Source organism: Equus caballus, chromosome 3 (genome assembly GCF_041296265.1).
Source record: "Equus caballus isolate H_3958 breed thoroughbred chromosome 3, TB-T2T, whole genome shotgun sequence".
In the NCBI taxonomy this organism is placed as follows: Eukaryota; Metazoa; Chordata; class Mammalia; order Perissodactyla; family Equidae; genus Equus; species Equus caballus.
The window spans coordinates 13184448-13208537 of NC_091686.1; the positions used below are offsets into that span (position 1 = coordinate 13184448).

Consider the following 24090-nt stretch of genomic DNA (forward strand, 5'->3'; position numbering starts at 1 on the left):
TAGCCAGTGCCTTGCCAAATTAGATAAAATCAAGTTATCATAGTTTAAATGTCTACCATCTGGCTAAAGGGCGACCTGACAGGGCACTGAAATTTTAGGTGGATGGGGGTGCATAAAGATGGAATTGGTGGCTATTTTTAGCCCCAGTTTCTAAGCTTTGGATAAGGGATTCCTGTAATCAGAAAACGTGCTGCATTTTCATTCTTTAGGCTTTGCTGCTTCGTAACCTGCTTTCACTTGTTCAATACAGATCAGATTAAATCATAAACGGGCTTGTTGGGTAATGAAGTGTGGGCTAGCATTATTCAGGGCTTGCCTCAAGGCTCTCAGAAGGGAAGAGAAATAAACGTTTTCAGATCAGAAGCGTGGCTCCTTGGGAAAAGAGAGAGGGGACCTGAGGCTCCTCTGCCAGCGCCTTCCTCCTGGTCTCTGACTCCCAGGATCGGCTAATATTTTATGGGAATGCATCCCTGTGAGCACAGTCAATGCTCCACAATTTTCCTACAAGGAGAACACAATCATTCCTCCCCTTTAGTCTCAGCTTCAGTCACTCAGGAAAGAATGACTTTTAAAAATCCAGAAAGCCATGGCACATAGGTGTCTGTCTGCCTGAAACTTTCAACAAAGAGCTGAGTGGGGTATATTAAAAAGCAAAGATCTTTTCAAAAATCAATTAATAGTGTCTGCTTGGAGTCAGGACTCATCAGGGTACTCTCTAGTGGTATTAACACAGTATTTCCTTTATTCATTAACTAATTTAGTAAATATTTATTGGGGGACTCAAGCACTGCACTAGGATCCCAGGATAAAACAGTGATCAATAATAAAGCAATAATAAAATGTTTCCTGAGAGTAAAGACTTTACCTATTTCTTCTCTTAGAAATGTATTCTCAAAACCTTAAGCAAAGAAATGGGGATTATAAACCTCAACCAGTCATTTGAAGAGCATGGAACTGTGAAAACTTGTAACAAAGGAAACTGACCCAGCTTGGGTATCAGGAAATAGCAATAATAGCTATTGCTTACATTAGCACTTATGTAGCAGAAGTCATTGTAGTATTATAAATGCATTAATAGATTTAACATGAGTAAGACAAATGTTATTTAAACTGAAATTCTAAAAACTCCTTAGTTAACTAGTTGACAGCTGTTAGAAATATGGGGCCTAATCCTGTCTCCCAAATAGGTGAAGTGTTGGAGCAGAGAATTCTGGATGCACATGTGTTATTCTGAGAAGAGGATTCTGGAAGAAAGGCAGAGAAGTACCTATGTGCATGTAGGTTACAGATCATTATCACTTCTTTGTCACACATACTGAGATTTAGTATCCCAGTCTGAAGTAAATTAAAAAAGAATGTCCATGATATTTCCAACCCTTCCCATCAAGAGGTGACATTTACTTCTCCACTCCTGGAACCCACTCTTGGTAATGTGACTTGCTTAACCAAGAGGATTTGAAAACTTGATGCCAACAAAGACTTGGAAAGTGCTTGCTCACTATCTTTTGCTGCACCTTGGAAGTCTGAGAGCGCTACTGAAGAAGATGAGCTTTCTTACTGGAGGATGAGAGACCACATGGAGCAGAGAAGAGATGTACCAGCTAAGGCACCTTGGCCTGACCAACCTGCCAGACGTACATGTGAGGCCAACAGAGTACCAGATAAGCACCAGCTGACCCGAAAGATTAGCAAAACCAGTTCAGACCAAAAAAACTGCCCAACTGGCCCACAGAACCAGGAGGAATACATTTTTATTATTTTGTCACAACATTTTGACATGGTTTATTACGCAGCAGAAGTGAACTGATACAAATCCGAGTGTCCAGATAACCGTTTTGTTGCTTTTCTCCCTAAGCCCAAGTGGCTGGAAAAGAAAAGGAGAAGAGAATGACAAACAGAATGTTTAGACATAGGACTAATGGGAATGTAGGAGAGAGTAGGTACCAGCTTTGGTCTAGAGAAGAATCGGGAGGAGGTTGGGGAAGGAGAGCACAGAGGCATGAGAAAGGGAAAAGAAAGAATCTTATCAAGTGTTTAGTGTACGCCAGGCTTTGTTTTGCACACTTCACCTGTGTTATTCATTTAACTCTCCTAACAAACTTCAAAAATAGCAACTGAGACTTAAAGACATATGAATTATTCAAATCACACATATGGAATATGTTGAACCCATTATTTTAGCTGTAAAATTTAAGTGCACAGTTTGTTTTTAACTAATAACACTACTGCTTACTAAGAAAATAGTGATAGCCATACCTATGACCTTGATTTGGGGTAAGAAGGAAGCTTTTAAAGTTGCCAACCTGGCCAGGCCACATAGGACCGATGGAGGAAAGAAGAAAACCCTTCTACTGGATATATATATTTGTGGAAAATTATACCTCCCAAATAATCTCCAGATGATCCTTCCTCAACAAACTCACAATTTAGTATATCCTCAGAAAGAAGCTGGGTGGTTTTACTTGAAGACAAAAAAGTTACTTTGGGGCATAGACACTTTAATTATATAATAATGACAAAACTAATATTTACTTTATAATTTTTATAATAATTAGCATTAGCATTATTATCAAAAGTCTACTTTATATAAGGAATGTATTTACTCCTCATGGCATACCTCTAAAGGTGTTATAGTACGTTCCCCATTTTATGATAGGGAAACTGAGTCACAGATAGAATTCATTAACTTACCAATAGAATGAGCATGGGTAAGTGGATAAGTAATGACTCTACCCAAGCAAAATGACTTATAAACTTGGTCACTTAACTCCTACCTTATTCTCTCTGACTTCCAGACGGATATCTGCACCTTCTCCCCAAGTTCTTGTGATTTCTCTGTCCCCAGAGAAACCAAAGTCTGAGGACAAATCAACCTAATCTTACCCAATCTTTAGAATCTGCTCAAATATCTAGGCTTTCCCTACCCACCCTCCTTTATCTGGTACTCTCAAACCTAGAGAAGACCATTCGCTATGAGTGGCCAGTTTGCTGCAACTTCTTCCTGAAAGTCTTGAATTCCTACTTGCTGCTTACCTCCTTTCTATCCTTTCTCTACAACTGCCCACAGAAAGAGTTCATGTTGAAGATTTGGGAAGGGTGGTTTATGAAGGGCAAGCCATAGGGATAGAAACCTCTTAGCTTCTGTCTTTTTCTAGGTTAGAACTAAAGGGCTATGAGTCATGGTGACATCTTAAAGCAGTTCCTGGCTGAAATCTATATCTCCAATCTCAATCTGCCTGCTTTTCCTAAGTAGATTAGAACAAAAGAGGGCAAAGAAGAAAAAGATGGAGAGGTTGGAGGAAGATGTTGGTAGAAGAGTTGCAGAACAAAAAGAAAATAAGGGAGAAATTCCCATGTCAATATGCAAAGAACTGAAACAGCTGTACAGGAAGTGGGAACTCTAAGGGTTAAAATAAAATGGATATGGGCTACCCAGAGAATGATATTCATTTCGGGCCTGTATCAGGCATCTCCTTGGACTTGGAATGACAATGTCTCCAATTCTTCCCTATAGGGAATTATGTCCTGGCTGCTGATGCCTTTTCCAGGAACTTGTAGCTTCCTTTTCACTTTCCCATATTTTATTTTCCACTTCCCTTCATTATAGCCCTTATCGTTAATAATATTGACCTACACCTTATGGCACTTGCGTGCTCATTTAGATAGGGGGATCTTGATAGAAACTTGCCATGAGCCTATGTCCCCAGGCAGTCATACTACTGCAGCCTCTCTATGATTGGGAGTCCCTTAACCAGTCCTGCCCCTGAGTTTCACTGTCCCCCTCAGGCTCTCATCACCCATTCCTTTCTGTGAGAGCTATATGACAATAACAATGGCTTCCCTTCATCTGCTTCCACTCAATCCTATACAAGGGAATGACATTGATCTTAATGGAACTCGAGTCCTGATTATGCCATAGGCAATAGAGAGAGAGATTACATATTATGAATAGGATCTGGATATAAATCTCATGTCCTTGTTCAATCAGGCTCTCCACCAATGTGCCTGCTTCATTTTGAGGGCCTTTTCTTAGCCATTGGTCAATCTACCATACCTGAACCAGGGACAAGAGGAAGGTCAGTGAACAAACATGTCGACTGTGCAATGAAAAAACATAACTGCACCTAGCAGTAAGACACAGGCCAGGACTACCAATTTTGTTGTTGTGTGGAGGAGAAGGGGTAACATATAATATAAACCAAATAAATAATTTAAAATTAAGCTGTTATTCAAAGCCCAGGGGCAAGGCTGTTTTAACAAGAACATATGCAGTTTACTCGTTAATATCTAAAGGTTATAGATGGATTTTGAGCTGAGGTATAGTACTATGAGTTTTAATGCAATTCTCACTACATCTAAGATTTTTAAGGAACAATTATGATTCCCATTTCACAGATGAGAAAATTGAGAGCAAGAAAGGAGAAATAATTTGCCCAAGGTTCTACGGCCAAGATGTGGTCAACTCCATCCAACTCTAGGACCCAAGTTTTCTCTAAACAATGAGCTGCCTGTAAAGATATATTTTTCCTAAGAATCCTGGGTTGGACAAAGCAACTATTCTGGCAATTGGGCCCTATGCCAGAAAGAAACATTTCTTAAGTGCTATCAAACTAGTGTTTTCCCTGGGAGATTTAACCATCATTAGTGAAACGCTTCATTTGCAATACTGTGCACAGCCCACTGTAGTGGGCCAGAGCAATGCATTATCGCTAACTCAAAGAGATTAATTTAATGGGCAATTACATGCTTCCTGCTTTAACATACTTTCAGGTAACCAAGAGCAGTGTGTTTTCTGTAAATGCCAACTGCCGGCTCCCAGGTACACAGTATCAGCGGGTTTCACCACTTTCCACGTCACCAGTTTCTCTGGGAAGGACACTCTAAAATTGGCATTCAATGCCTCTAAAATGCCCCTGTAGAGACTCTATTCCAAGCACGTTGATTCCCCCACTAGCCCTCAATAGCCTTTCTCTGTCCACAGCTGTGCTGGTGACTCACTTCTTTCTCTCTCAAGTAGGTCTTACCACTCTGCTCAACCTACAGGAATCCTGTGCATCATCTGAGGAGCCTTAGCTCAAATCTCAACTCAGTGAAATATCACCGAATTGCCACCAGAATTACCAAAAATAAAGACCAAAAGAAGCAAACAAAACTACACCTCACTTTTCTCTGCCTTCCTTCACAGTGTTGTTGAAGTATAATTGACACCTGATTAGGGGGTGGAGAAGGTGGGAGGACTTGTGAAAAGTGGATTTTCCTGAACCACGCCTTTGAGATTCTGATTCAGTAGGTCCTGGGCAAGGCCAGAACCCATTTTGTTTGGTTTCAACAATTACCCAGGTGGTTCAGATCAGGTGAGTAAGTTAAGTTCTTTGTGATCTTCATTGAAAAACGCTGTCCCGGGCCGGTCTGGTGGCGCAGCAGTTAAGTGCGTACATTCCACTTCGGTGGCCTGGGGTTCACCAGTTCAGATCCCAGGTGCAGACATGGCACCGCTTGGCAGGCCATGCTGTGGTAGGCAACCCATGTATAAAGTAGAGGAAGATGGGTACGGATGTTAGCTCACGGCCAGTCTTCCTCAGCAAAAAGAGGAGGATTGGCAGCAGATGTTAGCTCAGGGCTAATCTTCTTAAAAAAAAAAGAAAAAAAGAAAAACGCTGTCCTCTTAACTGTACTATTTTGGACTCTCTATTCTCTGTTCCTCAATTTCTTGATCTCTAAAATGGGAATAGGATGCCAGTCTAAACAGTTTCAAAGCTCTGCTGTGTCCAGTAGACAATATCTCTGCTGTTGGTTATCAATGTTAGAATAGGAGGGCCTGGTCTAACTCATGAATGCTCTTTCCTCCACTGCACCCTTGTCCCTCACGAGCCTTCTGCTTTGCACAGGACTACTTCATTCATTTGCTTCAGGAAGTGATGTGGCAGTATCATTTAAGCAGGAGGATGAAAGGAAAGAAGACATAAGAGAGATTTCTTCCGTGGAAGGCTTCTAGGAACATGTAATCTGCAGTTAAACGTGAGTACGGATCTGGACCCTCTACCCAACCCTTGTTCTTTATGAAACCTTGAGCAAGATAGTTAACCTGTGTCTGAGTTTCCTTGTCTGAAAAATGCATATAATAATAGTACCAACTTGTGCAAAGTGTTGTGAGAGTTACATGAATCTTAGGGCTTACATAATACTTTTGCAGTCTTTAATTAGTCAGCTAAATTTACCTTAAACCTTCACTGCCGCGGTAAACAGCAGCAACATACTATAGTTTCAGGGGATGGAGTTGCTACTAATAGGAGAGATACTTAGCAGAGATATGCCAGACAAGCCTAATCTCCTGTTAGCACATGGGCATCTAACTGCCAACTCCTGTAATGAGATGTGCCTGTTGATTGCAATGTAGGCTAGACTATTACCACTGAAATACTTGGGTAATACACACAGTGAAGCATCTCAGCTTTGGTTAAGTGAATCTGACACAAGAGGATAAAGGACAACATCTCCATTCTCATTAAGTGATAACAGATGGACTTCCTAAAGTCCATTTTTTAGCTTAATTTCATTTGTTTAAATCTTTGTCTGATGAGATGGCATTCTGAGAGTAATTTTAAATTGTTTTCCCTGAAATGGATATTTCTTTATCTTTATTAGAACCTTCCCCTATGAGGTTCTGTTGTCCTGGGTGGTTTTAAATATTCATCTCATCCAAATACAATAAATCTCCCTTTAATATTTTTTCCCCAAGACGTGGTTTGTGGCTTTGGAAGATAAATATTACGTGATGGGCTAAATAATAAAAGCAGGTCAAAACAAGTTTCTAAGCCATTTTCATAGTAAATCCAATTTTTCTTATGTTCTCTGTGATCTTATTTCTACTTCCTTTCATGATTTAGAAAAAGATGGCTTAATTGTACATTTAAAGTTTCTTGATTTATGCCGATCTCAGCTTATATTTTACAGCTAAAAATTAAAGTCCTCCTTTGTGCTCTCATCCTTGCTAGTTCTAAGAAAGCTATATGCAAAAATTCCAAAAAAGCAGATTGATATCTAAGTTTATAGTTCCACATTTCTTGAGATATTTAACCTCCTGAATTAAGCTTGTTTCTTGGCCAAAATATGCCTATGCCCTTTGTTTAGTTTTCAATCTCTGAGCAAAAATAAATTAATTAATTGATTAATTTAAAATGTGAGATAACTCCCCCTGTTTGAACAGAGTAACGTAAGTTTAGATTATATATTTTAAACTCTACAAGTTTCATGGACAAGCTCATGGCCTTCATGTGGGCAGAGCCATTCTATGCAGCCAACAGTAAACCTGAACCTAGGACATATGTGAGTGATTTCTCTCAAGCCATGAAGAAAATTGTATCTGGTCTACGTTTTGATATTTTTTGTAATTTGCTTATACTGTATTTATAATAAAAATTGTATCACTTTTAAAATAATCTAAACTGGTTATTTTACTGATACACATAAAGGCTTGATTTTTTTCACATTTATTGTGATACAATTTTCAATATAATCATATGTTCCTTGAAGGAGGGCCATTGTTGCACTTTTTTCACACCATCAAAATGGAACTGCTTGTAATTCCCAACATTCATCATCTTCTTCCCTTAACTCTATGTCTTTCTTTAAGTATATCTCAGCAGCTTCAACTCACCCTTCTATATGTAAGTGCTTCCAGGCGCCACTAGAAGGAAAACTCAAAGAGGACCAGAGTTTTTGCCTTTTCTGCTTACTGCTCTATTCCCAGTCATTAGAAGATGCTTAGCCAGCAGCGGAGACTCAATAAATAATTATTGAGTGAATGAGCAAATGAATGTCTTTTCTGACTGGGGTTGGTACCCATGTCACCCTGGAGTTAACAGCTCATTACCCTGGAGCATCTGCTTTTGTACTTGTCTTCTGACTTGTCTATGATTCCTTGCAAATGAGTCTTTTGTTTCTGGATTGCCCCTGAAATGTTTCTTAACCACGTGCTCTGTGTATTTATTTCTTTTTACTCCTGAGAATGGAGTACATGGATCTTTACAATTAAGACCTCTTTGATAAATATTTAAGAGAAGGCATCTCATTAAAAAGTGTCATAGATTAAGGCTAACTCAACTAGGTTGTATTCAATATATGACAAAGTTCTTTTAAAAGTAATTACTGCCCACATACTTTAAAGAAAACTGTGATCCTTTAGAGTGTTTTTATTAAGCCTTAAACCAATCTAAATAGACAGGGTTTTTCTCAGAGGCTTAAGGTGACAATGCAGCTTCAAAATTGTAAATTATAAAAATTGCATGTCTGTACCTCTCTAGATGGGGTTAACACTTCTAATAAGCCAAAGCCACCAACTGGTACACTTTGTTTGCTTTATTCCTTAATGTTACAGGGGAGACTACTGTCAGAGTAACACACCAGGGAAGAAAATGGTGCTCCTGAGCCAGAAAAAACACCAATGTTTCCAAAGCTTGTCCTCTCTCCAGAACCCTCTATTTGGTAGGGTTGAAACTGCATATTAACTTGACTGCATGTTCTTTCCTTGCACCCCAGGTTGTTATAAGAAACAGACATTCCTCACTCTTGAGACTTTACTTTTTTACACAGTGGTGGGTTTTTTGTTGTTTTTTTAATAAGGCTCCAAGGAGGACATTTTTCCCTACATCTCAGACCAGGGAAAAACCATCCCCCTCCTGAAGGTCTGGATTACTCTTCTTTGTACAACCAAATTAATCATGTATCTCAGAGATGTTTCCCCTGTTTTCACATTAGCTGCGAAAACAGAGCAGATTTTAGAGAAAGCATAGAATGGATTTTAGGTCCCACATCCTATAATTATCATCTCCACCCGCTATCTTGTATGTATGCCCATGAATTTGCCTTAATGTTGGTTTTTATTTTCTTACTCTGATTCTCAACTCCCTCAAAGGGTTATTGTCTCCCTTGAATCTGTGTAAACTGCAAAGGCCTTATCAGGGCCTTTATGGAAAGAAGAGATTCAGATAATATGCAAAATGCATTGTGTTTGGAAATAAAATGAACACCATGTCCCTTTTGCATGTTTTTGTATAACAAAAAATTGGTGAGGCAGAGTGCAAATTCTCAAAGACAGTGCAGCACTAAATTTCACCATATAGCTGTTGTTTAGAGACTCAATAGTAATGTCATTACGTGCAATCAAAGAAGCCATGCTCATTAAAAATCGACAGAAAGACTAACTTATATTAGGTTAACAACCCTGTAATATCCTCTAAAAAAAACCTTACATTTTCATATGTGATTTATGAGAAAAATTATATTGAAGTTAGTTTTAAATATTCCATGATTACAATGAAAAATACATTAAATGCTAAAAAAAACACATCATCTATAATTTCATCTCCCCAAAATAAAATGTACTGAGAGTGTGAAATTCCTTCTATATTTTCTGCCTGTATGTGTATACATATCTATGTGTGTGTGTGTGTGTATTTTAAATATATGAGCAATAGTTTCCATATTGTACATAACAAATGCTAGTGTCCACTTATTTATAGTGTATGGTTCTACAGTTCTATTTTTTACCTACCCTTTTATCTAACTTACTAAATCTTTCCTCATATTTTAATAAGTAAAACATTGTTTTTAATACCTGAATAATGGATATAAGATGGAAGAATATTTGGATAGAAGAATTTTTCCTTTCCACATATATTGCAACCTAGGGTAATTTACCACAGCATAAGTTATTTCATGTCGAGATGATTCATTCAAAGGCTCCTTGGAAATAATAAAATAAATTCCAATGCCAAAATATCTAACGGAAACAGTGACCATTTATCATGTGATCACTAGGCATAAACTGAACCCAGTCACAAAAGGAAGAAATTAAACGCAGGCACTTACTAATTTCGGTAGCAATGATTGTTATGTTGTGCCATACACTTAATTCTCTGTCAAGTGGCGTTGCCAGGGTTATCTTCCCATCATCTGCATTAATGTTGAATTGTCTCTCCAGGTCAGTGTGCCGGTCGATGGAAAACCTACAAAACAGATATATCTGTAATCTACTTCACTGTTTATATGATCCACACCTTCCACAGCAAACCTTTAATAATCCTTGGAGAGCTATAGTTGTGAATTCAAATGAATTGGGAAACTCAGTGGTATCATAATTTGTAAAACAAAATGACTGAATGAGGCACAAGAAACTTAATAATTATTGTCCAAGGAGTAATTAGCTACATATGCAACATGGAGGTCATAAACTGCCATCAGTTTCAATAGGTAGCATCTTCAAAAACGGATGCTGATGAAGAGTTAATTGGACAATCCATCACAGCTATTGGACAGCTTATGATAATTAGCAGTTGCCACAAAATATCTTATAAAACAATGAACTCAAGCCCAAAGCAGGATGATGCGAGGCAGCATCTTATCTATGGCAATTCAAAGGAAATGTGTGTTTGTGTAAAACTTCTATTTCACTAGACAACATGTATGTGTTTTTGTTATTGTTGCTGTTAGTTTGTTTTGTTTCCATTTTAAGTAAAGTGTACATTTAAGTTTCCTATTAGCATCTGTTCACAGAAATCAGATGGCTACTGATTCTTTAGTAAACAATTTTTTAGTTGAAACAGATATTTCAGCAGATTTATAACACAAGATTTCACATAATTAAGAATTTTAAATAGACAGGCTATTAGTTCCTCTGTTGAGAAAACTCTTTCAGATAAGACATTAGGTGTTTTGTGTTTAGAGCCAACTACTTCTCAAGAACACTAAGAATTAAGATAATACAGGAATTATTTCTTTCCACAACATTTATTAATATTCTTTTTATACACCGAAGTCTGTGCTTTGACTATGGAATGCCAAATCCAGTAAGATACATGTCATAAAGAGCGGAAGGAATAATTGGAAAAATTGGCCCGTAAATAAGCAGTGAAATTAACTAAAACAGGATAGAAAGGTGGCTCAAAGAAGAGTGTTATGGAGTGACTGTTTGGGTCCAACTGAAACTCATATGTTGAAATCCTAACTCCCAATATGACAGTAGAGTATTCAGAAGTGAGGCCTTTGGGAGGTGATTAGGGTTAGATTAGGTCAAGACAGTGGGATCACTATGATAGGATTAATGTCCTTATAAAATAAGGAGGAGACACAGGATCTCTTTCTGCTCTCCACCAATGAGGAGACAAGGAGAAGACAACCATCTGCAAACCAGGAAGTGAGCTCTCACCAAGCCCTAGATCTACCAGCATCTTAATCTTGGACTTCCCGGACTCCATAACTGTGACAGTAAATTTCTGTTATTTCAGCTACCCTGTGTATGGTATTCCATACCCATAGCAGCCCAGACTAAGACAAAAGGCATGCACGATCCCATTCTAGGAGGAAAGGTTCATGGTTGAAGGCTTCATGGTTGAGGTGACTTCCTAGGATTCATTGATACTTATTAACCCTAAATATGAAACACGGGCCATGGCTATTTGTTACTGAGCATATTTTCTTTTTTTATACATGTTTTTAATGAACACTTATTATAGAATCAAGAATAAGACTATGTTGTTAGAAGAAATGAGAAAAAAAATCTCCCATAATTTTCCAGCTATAGTTTTGTATTGATAACATTTTAGTAGATTTCATTTCAAATATTATATGGTTAAGTATATTATGTATATCTACTTATTTATGTACATCTACTTACTTGTATCTATATCTACCTATGAATAGATGGATGGATAGATAGATAGATGATAGATATATGGAGATATGGTTAGTTCCTTCCTCCTTGTATCTATTTCTTTTTCATTAGAAACGGTGTTCAGGGGGCCACTCCGTGGCCAAGTAGTTAAGTTCGTGCGCTCCGCTGTGGTCGCCCAGGGTTTCACTGGTTCGAATCCTGGGCGCAGACATGGCACCGCTCGTTAGGCCATGCTGAGGCAGCATGCCACATGCCACAACTAGAAGGACCCACAACTAAAAATACACAACTATGTACCAGGGGGCTTTGGGAGAAAAAGGGAAAAAAAAAAATTAAAGAAAAAAAAGAAATGGTATTCATATCTTTTATCCCAGATACAAATACCATAGAAAAAAGATATTCCTGTTAAATCCTCCCCACCTAAGACACACATCATTAAGGAGTTTAGAACAATATTAAAAAGTATTTAATTTTATTGATAATAGATTATTGCTAAATTCCTTGGGGGAAAAACATGTAATATTAAATTATAACTCCCAATTTAGTAAAGACTTAACTACAAAGAAAACTAAGACACTCACTTTCATCTATACACTAGACATTTACAAACTGATCTCATGCCTGCCCGATGCCCCGGATAATTAGAGAAATTCACAAGGGACTTAAGAACCAGAGGCATATATGGATTAACAGTGCTCTCAGCAGAATCTGGAGCATGAGGAAGCGTTCATTGCAGAGCATTTGAATCTTTTGTCTTATGGTAAGAAAACTAAAACCCATTTTCCTGGGGACCAATGATTGTTACAAGACCAATGAGATTCTAAGTTTAACAGTAAAATAACTGAACAGACATGTTTTCCTCTAGATATCATGAACACTCTGACTGTTAAAAGAGCTAAGAAACATCCAGAGGATTACTTCTAACTTTCTACATCATATTCATAAATAAACTTTACAAGCATTGCTGGGTTCTAGTAATTTTATTATCTCACTGCTGATATTTCACATATTCATGCATCAACCAATTTCCCAGAGGCCACAGTAAACAAAAATCAGTCTAATCACTGACATTCATGAATCCCAAATCTGAAACACGCTCCATGGCTATTTAATTGTTGTCCAGTAATTGCTTAGAACTTTTGGCGTAGAAGACACATTGGGAACAATGACAGGGTTTTGGAAGTTGATATTTAAAAAAATTGTTGTTTGTTTAATCCCTTATTCAAATTTGTATTCTTTTTTTTTTTTTGAGGAAGATTAGCCCTGAACTAACATCTGCCACCAGTTCTCCTCTTTTTGCTGAAGAGGATTGGCCCTGAGCTAACATCCGTGCCCATCTTCCTCTGCTTTATATATGGGATGCCTGCCACAGCATGGCTTGCCAAGCAGTGCATAGTTCTGCGCCCGGGACCGGAACCGGCAAACCCAAGGCAGCCAAAGCAGAGAGCATGAATTAACTGCCACTCCAGTGGACGAGCCCCCAAATTTGTATTCGGCAGACCTCAACTTTGGAATAAATTCTCTATTATTTATATATTGCTGTTTCTGGGATAATTAATAAATTCACTGAGCCTCATCTTTTTCACTGGTCAAATATCAAGTACCCATATCCCAGGGGTGGTTGTGAAGACCAAAAACATAGCATAAATCGATTCATGGTACTTAGTAGATGCTAAAGATTTGTTCATCATCATCATAATCATCTTGTCCCATTAAATGAAACCTTAATAAACTCCCCTACTTGGAAAGTGGTGGAGAAAATTCCTTTCTTAACAAGTTTATAAATAGCATAAAAGTGGAAAGACATTTGGGTGTTATTTAACTCCCATAACTTTAGTGGAGGCAAGGATACTTTTCTCACTTTTTAAAGTTCCCGTTCATGACAGACTTTATGGGGTGAGTCATAAGAATTTATAAAATAGGCTATAAATACAGCCCTTTAGTAAGATCGGAGGTACGAATGTCATAATATTACAAGATTACACAATGGGAGGAACTTGATGGAAAAAAAATGACTTAGTTTAAAATTCAGTTTAAAGTCTACCTCAAGGATTTCCAGAAGCCTCTTGATGCCTATGTAGACATTTCCCACATTTTATTGCCTAGTAGACTTTATGATAACAGCTCCCAAGAGTTACTAAACAGCATGAAAACCCTGACTCAGCATAGTCAACAAGCACTCATTAAACACCAAATGTGTGCCAAGCACAGTGCTGGATGGATGCCTTTTCCTTCTTCCATCCTACTCTCCTTGGTTTCTTATAGAATGAATAATAGCAAAATAAAACGCTCAGGCTAGGGCATTTTAAGTAACATAACTAGTAGATAGCAGAACCAGAATGAATACTCATATTTGATTCATTCTGAAGTCTATCCACAAACCAACCAGGGAAAGGTCTCACCTTATTCATGCATAAAATGCGGATGGACATCAGCACTTGGCTAATAGGAATGCTGGGAAGATCGGATGAGATGCTATGTGTGGCACACTTCGCCAACACACCTGTGCTGACCACAAAGTATTACCCATCCTGCCTCGGGCTCTCACATCCTTTGTATGACAATGACGTCATTGAATGCCTACCCATGTACTCAATATTCTGAACCAAAAGCCAAGTAATTATTTTTCTTATTCTAGAATACACTGATTTGAGCATCTTACAGACACCTAAGTATTAAAATGCCATATATTGAAATATATATTAAAGTAAAGCTGATTTATTAAATAAGATGATAAGAAATTAGACCTTTCTTGAAAGCCAGGGAACAAAAGCATCCATCTCCCATCTTCTTTATGGACCTCTGGATAAATTTTTAATCCACCTCCATTTTCTCAAAACCTCTACTCTGCTCTGTTGCATGAGAACATGACCTGAGTTCCTGGTTGTTTATTCTTAGGCTACTAGAAGAGTCCTAGGTCACAGGCTCCACACATGTTCATAATTTCATCATAAAGAACACGGGTCCAAGATGTGACTGACTGAGGTCACATCTTGACCTTATCAGTTGCATAGGTGCAATTTAGTCATGTTATTAGTATCTCTGTGCCTTTGTTACCTAACCTGCAAAATGGGAATTATAATAAATTTTGTGAAGTTTAAGTGACATATTACATATAAAGCACCTATTACAGTGTCTGGCACATAATCAGTGCTCAATATATACATCTTTAAAATCTTTAATGTTACCACTACTTATCTGGAAATAATAGGTTTCTAGTGAGGATTCCCCTGCCGCTTCTCAGGTCTAAGCTAGCATCCCTTTCACTCTTTGCTTCTCTGTGCCTAAACAAGTTCATCTGGCTTCTCCTGTCAGTGGAAGCACACAGAAGATGTCAGTTAAAGTGATAAAATAAAGCTGGAAAGAGAGAGCATGTGAGCAAGCCAATACCTACACCTCTGGCACCATTTTAGGTGTTTATTTTTCCACCAAATTGTCCAACCAAAATCTCTGTCCCATGAACTGACCATATGCAAATTCAAAGGTTTATTGGACACGTTTAATTTTGTATTGAACACTATATGAACTTTTAAAACCATAGTTAAAATTAATTATATTTTTATATAATTTTAACATTAATTACATAGCTAAAGATTAATTACATTTAGAAAAAACTAGAAGCATGACATTTTTAGGAATATGCTCAGAAGATGCTGGTTCCACCCCCTCTATCCCCCACACATACACATACCATAGCTATGCCACTCCATCTCTAGCTGCAAAAGTTCAGCTAGCTTTCCTCTGGTCCTCTAAGCTGCCACCAACCACTCCATTATCTCCTTCTCTCCCCTCTCCTCCTACTCATTCCATTGTGGGAAGCTACATCAGCAGCACTCAAGGGCAATACTTAAGTGTAAGATTCTGTATAGGCACTTTCCTTAAGCCGAGTAACAGAAAATAATTTCAAAGAGAAACAGAGTGGGTTAAAAATAACAAACCTGGAGAAACAACTTAAATTTTAGAATCCAGTGTACCGCGTAACTTCTCAAGACATGATTATGAATAGATGTAGACCCTTAAGCCACTCTGTTTTCTGGAATTCTCGGTGTCTTTCTGAATAGCAGCACATAAATTGGAAGAAACACAATCAGAGAAACCAGAGAATCTTCAATGGAATCTCATTTGTGGGATCTCATTCAAATGATATAACTACTCATAATTCCATAGACTCATCTATAAGTAGGAGAAAATAGCTACTTCACAGAGTGGTACTTTGCAGTAGATGAGTTGATGCGTGACTCACATTAGGTAAACAAATAAATAAATGTGTTGAGCCAATTCTTCAATTTGTAAGAGATCTCTTCAAGCCCAGAGAAACTGTGGAAATGAAAATCCAGAAATGGAAAAGATTATCATTCATATCCTTTAGCAGCCTTAGGAAAGAGAATTTCTCAATCCATACTAGAAAGATATCTCAAAACTGTTAACAGTGTTAGTCTATACCAGTCTTCACATCTTTCAAAATATCTGCTACTATGAATATCTCCACGGAGCACAGAGTCCGAGCTGAAGAGAGAGGCTATATTGGGTTTCCCAGCTCGCAGTTCACCCACAAGGAGCCTTCTGCATTCGGCCCATCCTTCTTTAAGGATGTCTCTCCTGTTACTCTATAATTAAACATTTGCCAGACTTTTCTTCTTTTAGGACTGGGAGAGAATGTTTGATTCATATAACATAATATCACATTGGTTGGAATTTTGCACTGCAGTTACTGAATGACTGATTATTAGAAGCGTATACAAATATCTATTGAGCATCAATGGTTATTATGTGTGAAACCATGCTGAATAAATACAAGGAAAAAGAGTAGATGGGATAGGAAAGGAGTCAAACAGAAAAAAATAATCATTTCGGTTCCTACTATATCTATTGAAAAGTTCAATGCCTTCTATTTTATATCTTGAAAGTCATAAGATTTATATTTCTAGTATTGAAGTCTCCATTCTAATTTCTTAAAAATATGCATGCATCGGTTTGCTGTTCTTTTGTAGAATTACTTAAGAGGCCTTAGACAAAAGACCTCGCTTTGAGAAGAGTAGAATACACTTTGGAGAGTCATCTTCCTGCCACAGTAAGAAGATATTTCTTAGTAACACAGTGAGAAGTGGCACATGAGAAAATGGGCTCCTTGGGTCATGTTAAAGTCAATTCTAATGATGGAAGGTTTGGAAATAGACATTCTCATTCTAGCACAATGGATATGTTTTAGAAACTACATCATCCTTGATAATCGACGTGCACAGAAGCCCTATTTAAGCTTTCCCATTTTATTCCGACAAATATCCTGGTTTGCTTCAATACTACTGTGCCCCTATCCTCGGTAAATGTAGGTTCTATGTACTTCTATGTCTCAGAAGTAAACACTAAGGATTTCATGATTTTAGTTTGTTAAGTTAAGGCTACAGATGCAAGGAGATTCCTACCTAGATACTTAGCACCTTGCTGGAGACTCTGACCGAACCTATAGTACTCTGACCAGGAACATAAACTCATGTCACCAGCTTACTCAATTAACAGTTGTTTGCAGAGATCAGAAGTAAATTGTTAGAAGAAGAAGATACCACTGGTGCAGTGGTTGAGAATAGGTCAAAATAGACAATCTGGTATTATAGTTTTAGATATTCTGCATTGCTGCTACCATTGATATTAAATAACTACTTTTACTTGAGTAATATGTTGCCTCAATTAACACAGCCCAACTATTTATATTTCATACTAACATTTAGCACAAAATCTCACCTCCTGTGTGTGTGTGTATAAGACTTAGATTTTGTTGTCAACATCCAAATATTATATGTACACATATTCATTCATTCATTCATTTAAAACATTTCCTACCTCCTCTTCTTAATCTCATCCTAAACACTACATACCTACAGAGACCCTCTGTTCCCTGCTTAATTACTGTTTCTTGCTTGTGATAAAGAACATCAGTCTACGACAATGTCAAGAACATTTTAAGGATTTCCAGAACCATGTTCCCAATGTGAAGGAGTCTTCTGTTTCACTCCCTCTGACTTCAGTGCTACATGGGCAAATTGTGCAGGTTAAGGTCTGGAGTGTACATAAGCAGCTACACTGATTATCTTAATAATCAGATAATGGGGCTAGCCCAGTGGCGTAGCAGTAAAGTTCGTGTGCTCTGTTTCAGCGGCCCGGGGTTCACGAGTTCAGATCCTGGGCGCAGACCTACGCACCACTTGTCAAGCGATGCTGTGACAGACATTCCACATTTAGATTAGAGGAAGATGGGCACGGATGTTAGCTCAGGGCCAATCTTCCTCAGCAAAAAGAGGAGATTTGGCAGTGGATATTAGCTCAGGGCTAATCTTTTTCAAACAACAACAACAAAAACATTAAAATAATCAGATAAACGTAAGTAAATAGCAGGTTTCTTTAGAAAGTTATTCTGAACTACATTCTTTCCACTGTAATATTTGTGAAACATCTGAGGATTTTTCCAAGAAATGACCTTTCTATTCCTACCTTCTATGCTAAGCCAATTTATACTTCTAACCCTCAGTTTCTTCATCTAAAAAATGAGAACAATAAGGTTGTCTTCTCTTAAAGGTTAAGGTGAATCCCGAATTAGATAATGCATTCTAAATTTCCTGACACTTCTTAAAAGTGGTTTTACACTGAGCATTTATCATAATTTCTAAAATATACTCTGCCAAATATCTAGGTATTTTTAAACAATAACAATATATTTGACAGATTCTGGTCTGTGCTGTTCATGTGGAAAGAAATACAATATTGTCATATTTTGACTTACCATTTTCACCCAAAGGATGAAGCAGATTAACCCAACACAATCATCCTCAGGTACTTTTACTTTATTTAGGGTCAAATATAGAAATCTCAGATTCTAAATCTGTCACTTCACATGAGGTCCCATTTCCTGACTGTGTGTTTTGTTTTACAGTTTGCCTTACTTTATACCTTAGAAAAATAACACCATAAAGCCACAATTTTATGTGTAATTTTTGCAGCCACAGAACCAAAAAAAGTCTTTAGAGTGAATCCCAGATAAAATTTGATTCATCATTAATAATTAACTCTTCGATATCTACATCATATCTTTGGAGAAAAATCTAATTTTCGGGGCTGGCCCCGTGGCCGAGTGGTTAAGTTCGCGCGCTCCGCAGCAGGCGGCCCAGTGTTTCGTTAGTTCGAATCCTGGGCGCGGACATGGCACTGCTCATCAGACCACGCTGAGGCAGTGTCCCACATGCCACAACTAGAAGAACCCACAACGAAGAATACACAACTATGTACTGGGGGGCTTTGGGGAGAAAAAGGAAAAAATAAAAAAAATCTTTAAAAAAAAAAAAATCTAATTTTCTTCCTGAGTCATCAGAATAATCATTCATAACTGAGAATTCTAAATATGATATGATGGTATAAATATGAAAAAAATGGAATACAGTTTTAGATACTGTGAAGGCATTCAATTTAAAATTTTTATTTTTATTTAATTTCAATAAGGTTTTAGTAATGGCTTCTTTTGGTAAAGTATGATGCTAAATATTTGAATAAAGCCTCTCTTCTCAGACACATTGATTGTGACTTTCTCACTACTTACAATGAAAAGTGTCAGTCTCTGTAAGGAGGTCATGCTTACACTGCCACGGTGGAAGGTCTCCAAATGTGCCTGGGAAAGCGTGAGGGATGGTCAGAGATGACACCAAGAGGATGTAGCATCTACTTTGGAACAGGAAGAATGAGTAGGGTTTTTCCAGGTAGAATATGTAGAGAGAGCATCCTTAGCAAAAGGAATGTGTGTAGAAAATCTTGAGAGTTTGGATTTCTTCAGAAAACTACGAAATTAAAGGACCACGCTTGGTGTGGCGAGAGCTAAGATCTGACAGAAGAACATTCTATCATTTCTTTCCCATCCTTTCTTTCCATCTTGTCCCTTCCTTCCTTCCTTCATTCACCCTTTATTATCTCTTTTATACAAAGAATTTTGTTAGGTGCCAAGACAGACATAGCCTTGCTTTCATGTAGCCAAGTCTCTATGTGGAGAAAGAAAATGAAAGTAAATAAGCCTTTTCAAAGCTTACAGTGATGTATTCATGAAGAAAAAAAAGGGCTGAGATATATAAAATATTACAAAAATATTCCCATCACAAGAAACAGAAAATATGAAAAGTCTGAGTTAGGAAGATGTTCAGTGTGCTTGAAGACTTTAACAAAGGATAGTGTGGTTGAAGTTCAAGATTCAATGGGGGAGAGCTATCAAGGAGTACATCATGAAGGACCTGGGAAAGTGTGCCAGCGATTAATTTTTCACCTGTGTGAAATGGGGATCCACTTGAAAAAGTAACATGGAAGAGGGATATGATCTAAATCACAGCTGAATTCCATACAAGTTTTCCGATGCAGAAATATGCTCTATGCTGTCCAATATGGTAACCACTAGCTAATGTGGCTATTTAGCCCTTGAAATCTAGCTACTGGAATTGAGGAACTGAAATTTCTATTTTACTTAATTTAAATTAATTTTACTTCAATTCAAAGGGCCACATGTGGCTAGTGGCTACCATATTGGACAGCACAGAACTAAACTGAGTTAGAGATCACTTTGGTCGCTGTGTGGATATCAAGAGGTAGGAGACAGGCAAATGGGGCTATCGTAACTACTCACATTAGAGATGATGGTGTTTGAGCTTAGAAAGTGAAATAAACAGGGCATGGTGATTATGTGGATGGATGTGGGAAGTAAAAGAGAGGGAGGATTCTTGAGGAAACACCCTTACGGAAGGCTCATAACCTCTTCTACTAACCTATATTGCTTTCAAATTAGACAAACATTCTCTCTCTTTTGTCTCTTTTTAGCCATTTTTATGTAATTAACTGGTCAGACATACTCACATAAATATTAACAAAAAAAAATAATTAAATCTTCCAGAAATACGTGGACTCTAGAACTATGTAAAACTATGTAAAATTGGTCTCTGCTGTGTGCTTTTCTATAATGGGAGATTTGGAGCTCTGAGAGTAGACTCTTTTACACCGAAGTCCCCATGATGACAATGATCCTTACTGTTTACCCCAAGGTGACAGGAATCCCAATCAATTCCCATGATTGTCTATAGGCCCACGATGACCTAAAGATGTCAGGGGAAATCTAGGAGAGAAGAGTGTCCTTCAACTCCCTTAGGTGTCTTTTTGGGACTGTCAATCATGCCAATGACTCCTTTTCTCTATGTGGAAGAATTTTCAAAGTTGATGAATACTAGATGGACAATAGAACATAGATGGTGTGAGATAAAAAAAAAAAAAAGCACCTCAAAGTCTGGACCATAGAACCACACCCAGAATTAAGATTTAGTAATCTAATGTATTTATCATGGCCTTCCTAATTTTTAACCTCTCTGCTAAGCCCTGTGTATTAATTTCTCATTTAGTCCTCCCTATAAATTACTTGAGCTGTCCATAAAAATTGTCCTGACTTTCAATGTCTGTAGCTGTAAAATGAGGATGATATGCATTTTTCCCAGTCATAAAGTTAATGGGATATAAGTATAATATCCTGAACATAGTATCTGACACATAGTAAACTCTTACTAACCATTGGTTAGCCATGAGGATGGTGGTATTTGATTATATTAGTTTGTTCAATTTGGGTCAAAATCATTTACTATATAGAAAAAAAAGTATTTATGAAAAACAGCTACACCCCAGAAATAATAAAAGACTAGTGCATAACTACATTAAAGCAGGTTTTTTAAAAATGTCATAAAGTTATATACACTTTGAAATTTTAATTGGACATTCAGGCTCATTTAGTAAATACTAAGGACCTATGGTAAGTGCTAGGAATTAATAGGTAATCAAGATGTGGCCTCTTAACTCTTCAGGGTTGGACATGCATTTATATCGAAATTGTTTAACTTGTCTAATATGCAACAGTAATAACATAAGCACACCATTCTAGTGTTCAACCAGATGGAATTCTTTCTACAGGGACCAAAGTATTTTACACCAAAAATACTCATCCCTAAACACAATGTCTGCCCAGATGGCCTAACCTAGTCTTGTAAATTTAAGCAGTAATATCATGTACTTGATGTTAGGAAAGGTGATGCAGCTATGTCTTCTCTTCTGCCCCTGAACAGACCCCCCGACTTCCCTATGCTCTGGGTCCTGCTCTCTTTCCTTACCTGTTCTGTCCAATTTCAGACCTTTGCTTTGGAAGGACGTTTAGGTCTTTTGCTGTCCTTTGCATCATTAAATATATCTTCCATAACTTTGACCCTTCTTAAAGACATTCATAAATCTTATTCTCATTTACTGTGAAGCTACATACCTCAGTAGACCATCCCAAACTTGATTTGTATCGTGAAGCCCACTTGAAAGGCATTTCAACTAGGCCTATTCCACTCCCCAGCAAACTGAATTTTAACACAGAGGATAGAGCTAATAAACATTTGATAGATGGATGGAAATGGCTTTTCTCCATTTTAACATGCTCTCTTCTTAAAATATGCAATATTATGTTTTTCTCTGCAACACTAAGTCAAATCTGATTGTCCTTTATCAAAAGCAAGGTTGTACAATACATTGTGTCAAATCAGAATGTAGAAATATAACAAAAAATAAAGGCTTGCTTAAAATGAGCCCAATAAATATTTGAACATCAGATAAGGATGTCAATCTCCCTTTGTAGGGATGCAAAATAGGGGATTTATTTTGCCTTATGAGTATAACAATGTTAGATAACACTGCTCAGCCTACACAAGCATCTTTGTTTCCCTTAAAATATACACATTATTATTAAGTTTTGTTCCCTAGAGGTGACAGAGACTTCACCAATCAGAAAAAAAAAGAACAAAACAGAAACTTTTTAAACCCCAGATCAGCACTTTCCAAATTTTTTTCTCTCTCAAGATTCTTATACTATTTTCACCTCCTCAGATCACTTGTTTTAAAATATTTTATTAATGTATGCAGTTTGATAGTTTTTGATAATTAATAGCCAGGTTTACCATACCGCACTGATAACATTTCAGCCAAATCAATTTGCCATGTCAGGGTTTGCATCTCAAAATATAAAACAAATATATTTTTGCCTAAGGGAAGACCCCATAGGTTAAGAAGTGTGCTGGCATCATGAGGGTTTGGGAGCTAGATGGCTGGCAGTGTGATTTAGTTAAATGGCTTCAGTAGTAAAGATCTTCAGTGTGTGTATCGTTGAGAGACACAGAGAGATGCTATGCAGATCCCCCTTCAAGGAACGATGCCAGAGCTGTGTGAAGAGCGCTCAGTAGACAACCTCCAGCTATCCACTCCTTTGGATATGCCTCATTTGCAGATAGCCTTCTCTCAAGTTATCTGGAGATTAAGCAAGCAGAGGATAAAGGCCCTACCGTTTTGGCATGATGCAGGCCTCCAATGATGATCAATACTCATGCCACAGAGACCTACTGGGCCAAGCCAAGTTTGCCTGGGACAACATCGCAGTTTGATTTCTCCCTCTGCCCTTAACCAAACATCAAGCATTTCAAATTCCATCTACTACCAGGGAAAATAACCTCTAACACATTTGTTTGGTGGGAACAGGAATATGTGTAATGCATAGAATTAATGTAATAAAGTGTAAATGAGATATCTGTGCAGGGCACTGTACTAAAGTAGTAAATATTCATGAATAAAGATCCACAAAATATTTTCAGCATCCCTCATTGAATTCTTTCTCTTATACTGGAGAATACATATTAGAGTTTGTTGAACACACTACAGCAAGTCTATTCCAAGGGAAATTCTATTTCTTGCCACCTCATGCTTTTAGATAGAGAAGTGATGCTGGAGTCAGAGAATTTGCCAAGACATTGAAATGCAGAGACCAGAGTTTGGCTAAGGCAGTTACCAGCCTCAATTCTAAAAGGGCTGTATTGTTGTCATCACTGAGGTCTAGAGGATAGAAAAAAATACGGTTTTATGATAAATTCATGCAAGAAACAAATAAATTCCCTACTGCAAGCAGGTGAGCATCATAGGATGTTTCAGGATGTCATTTCACAGCCTGGATGGTAGTTTCCCAAAAGCTACACTACATGAAGCCAGGTTTTCCTGGCAGACTCAATATGAGCGCACAGTGTCATGAATCCCCCGAGGGCTAAGGTCCCAAGGGCCCTAAGGCTCCAATTCCCATCACATATAGCTGGATTCTAATACAAAGAATTTTTTGACTGCCATGGGTTTAAAAAATAGTTTAAAAATCTTATCTTAAGGGAATTTCTGAGACAGTATAAGATCCTAGAATGATGTGGGAGCCAACTCTTCAAATTACTGATGAAAATCCAAACCCCCATCAGTCTTGTGTGTGGTTGGCAAACTTTTTTGCAAAATAAATATTTAAGGCATTGCAGGCCATCCTATCTCTGTCACAACTACTCAACTCTGCAGTTGTA

At 37.7% G+C, this 24090-nt stretch overlaps 1 protein-coding gene across 4 annotated transcripts in view; it reads right to left on the reverse strand.

Moving 5' to 3' along the window:
• Positions 1–24090, reverse strand: part of CDH8 (cadherin 8) — a 337578-nt gene that overhangs the window by 112867 nt on the left and 200621 nt on the right. For all 4 annotated transcript variants that reach the window (XM_070261901.1, XM_005608302.4, XM_070261899.1 and 1 more), the window contains one exon: positions 9871–10007. In XM_070261901.1, the coding sequence (XP_070118002.1) occupies positions 9871–10007 (137 nt within the window). The remainder of the gene's footprint in view (positions 1–9870; positions 10008–24090) is intronic.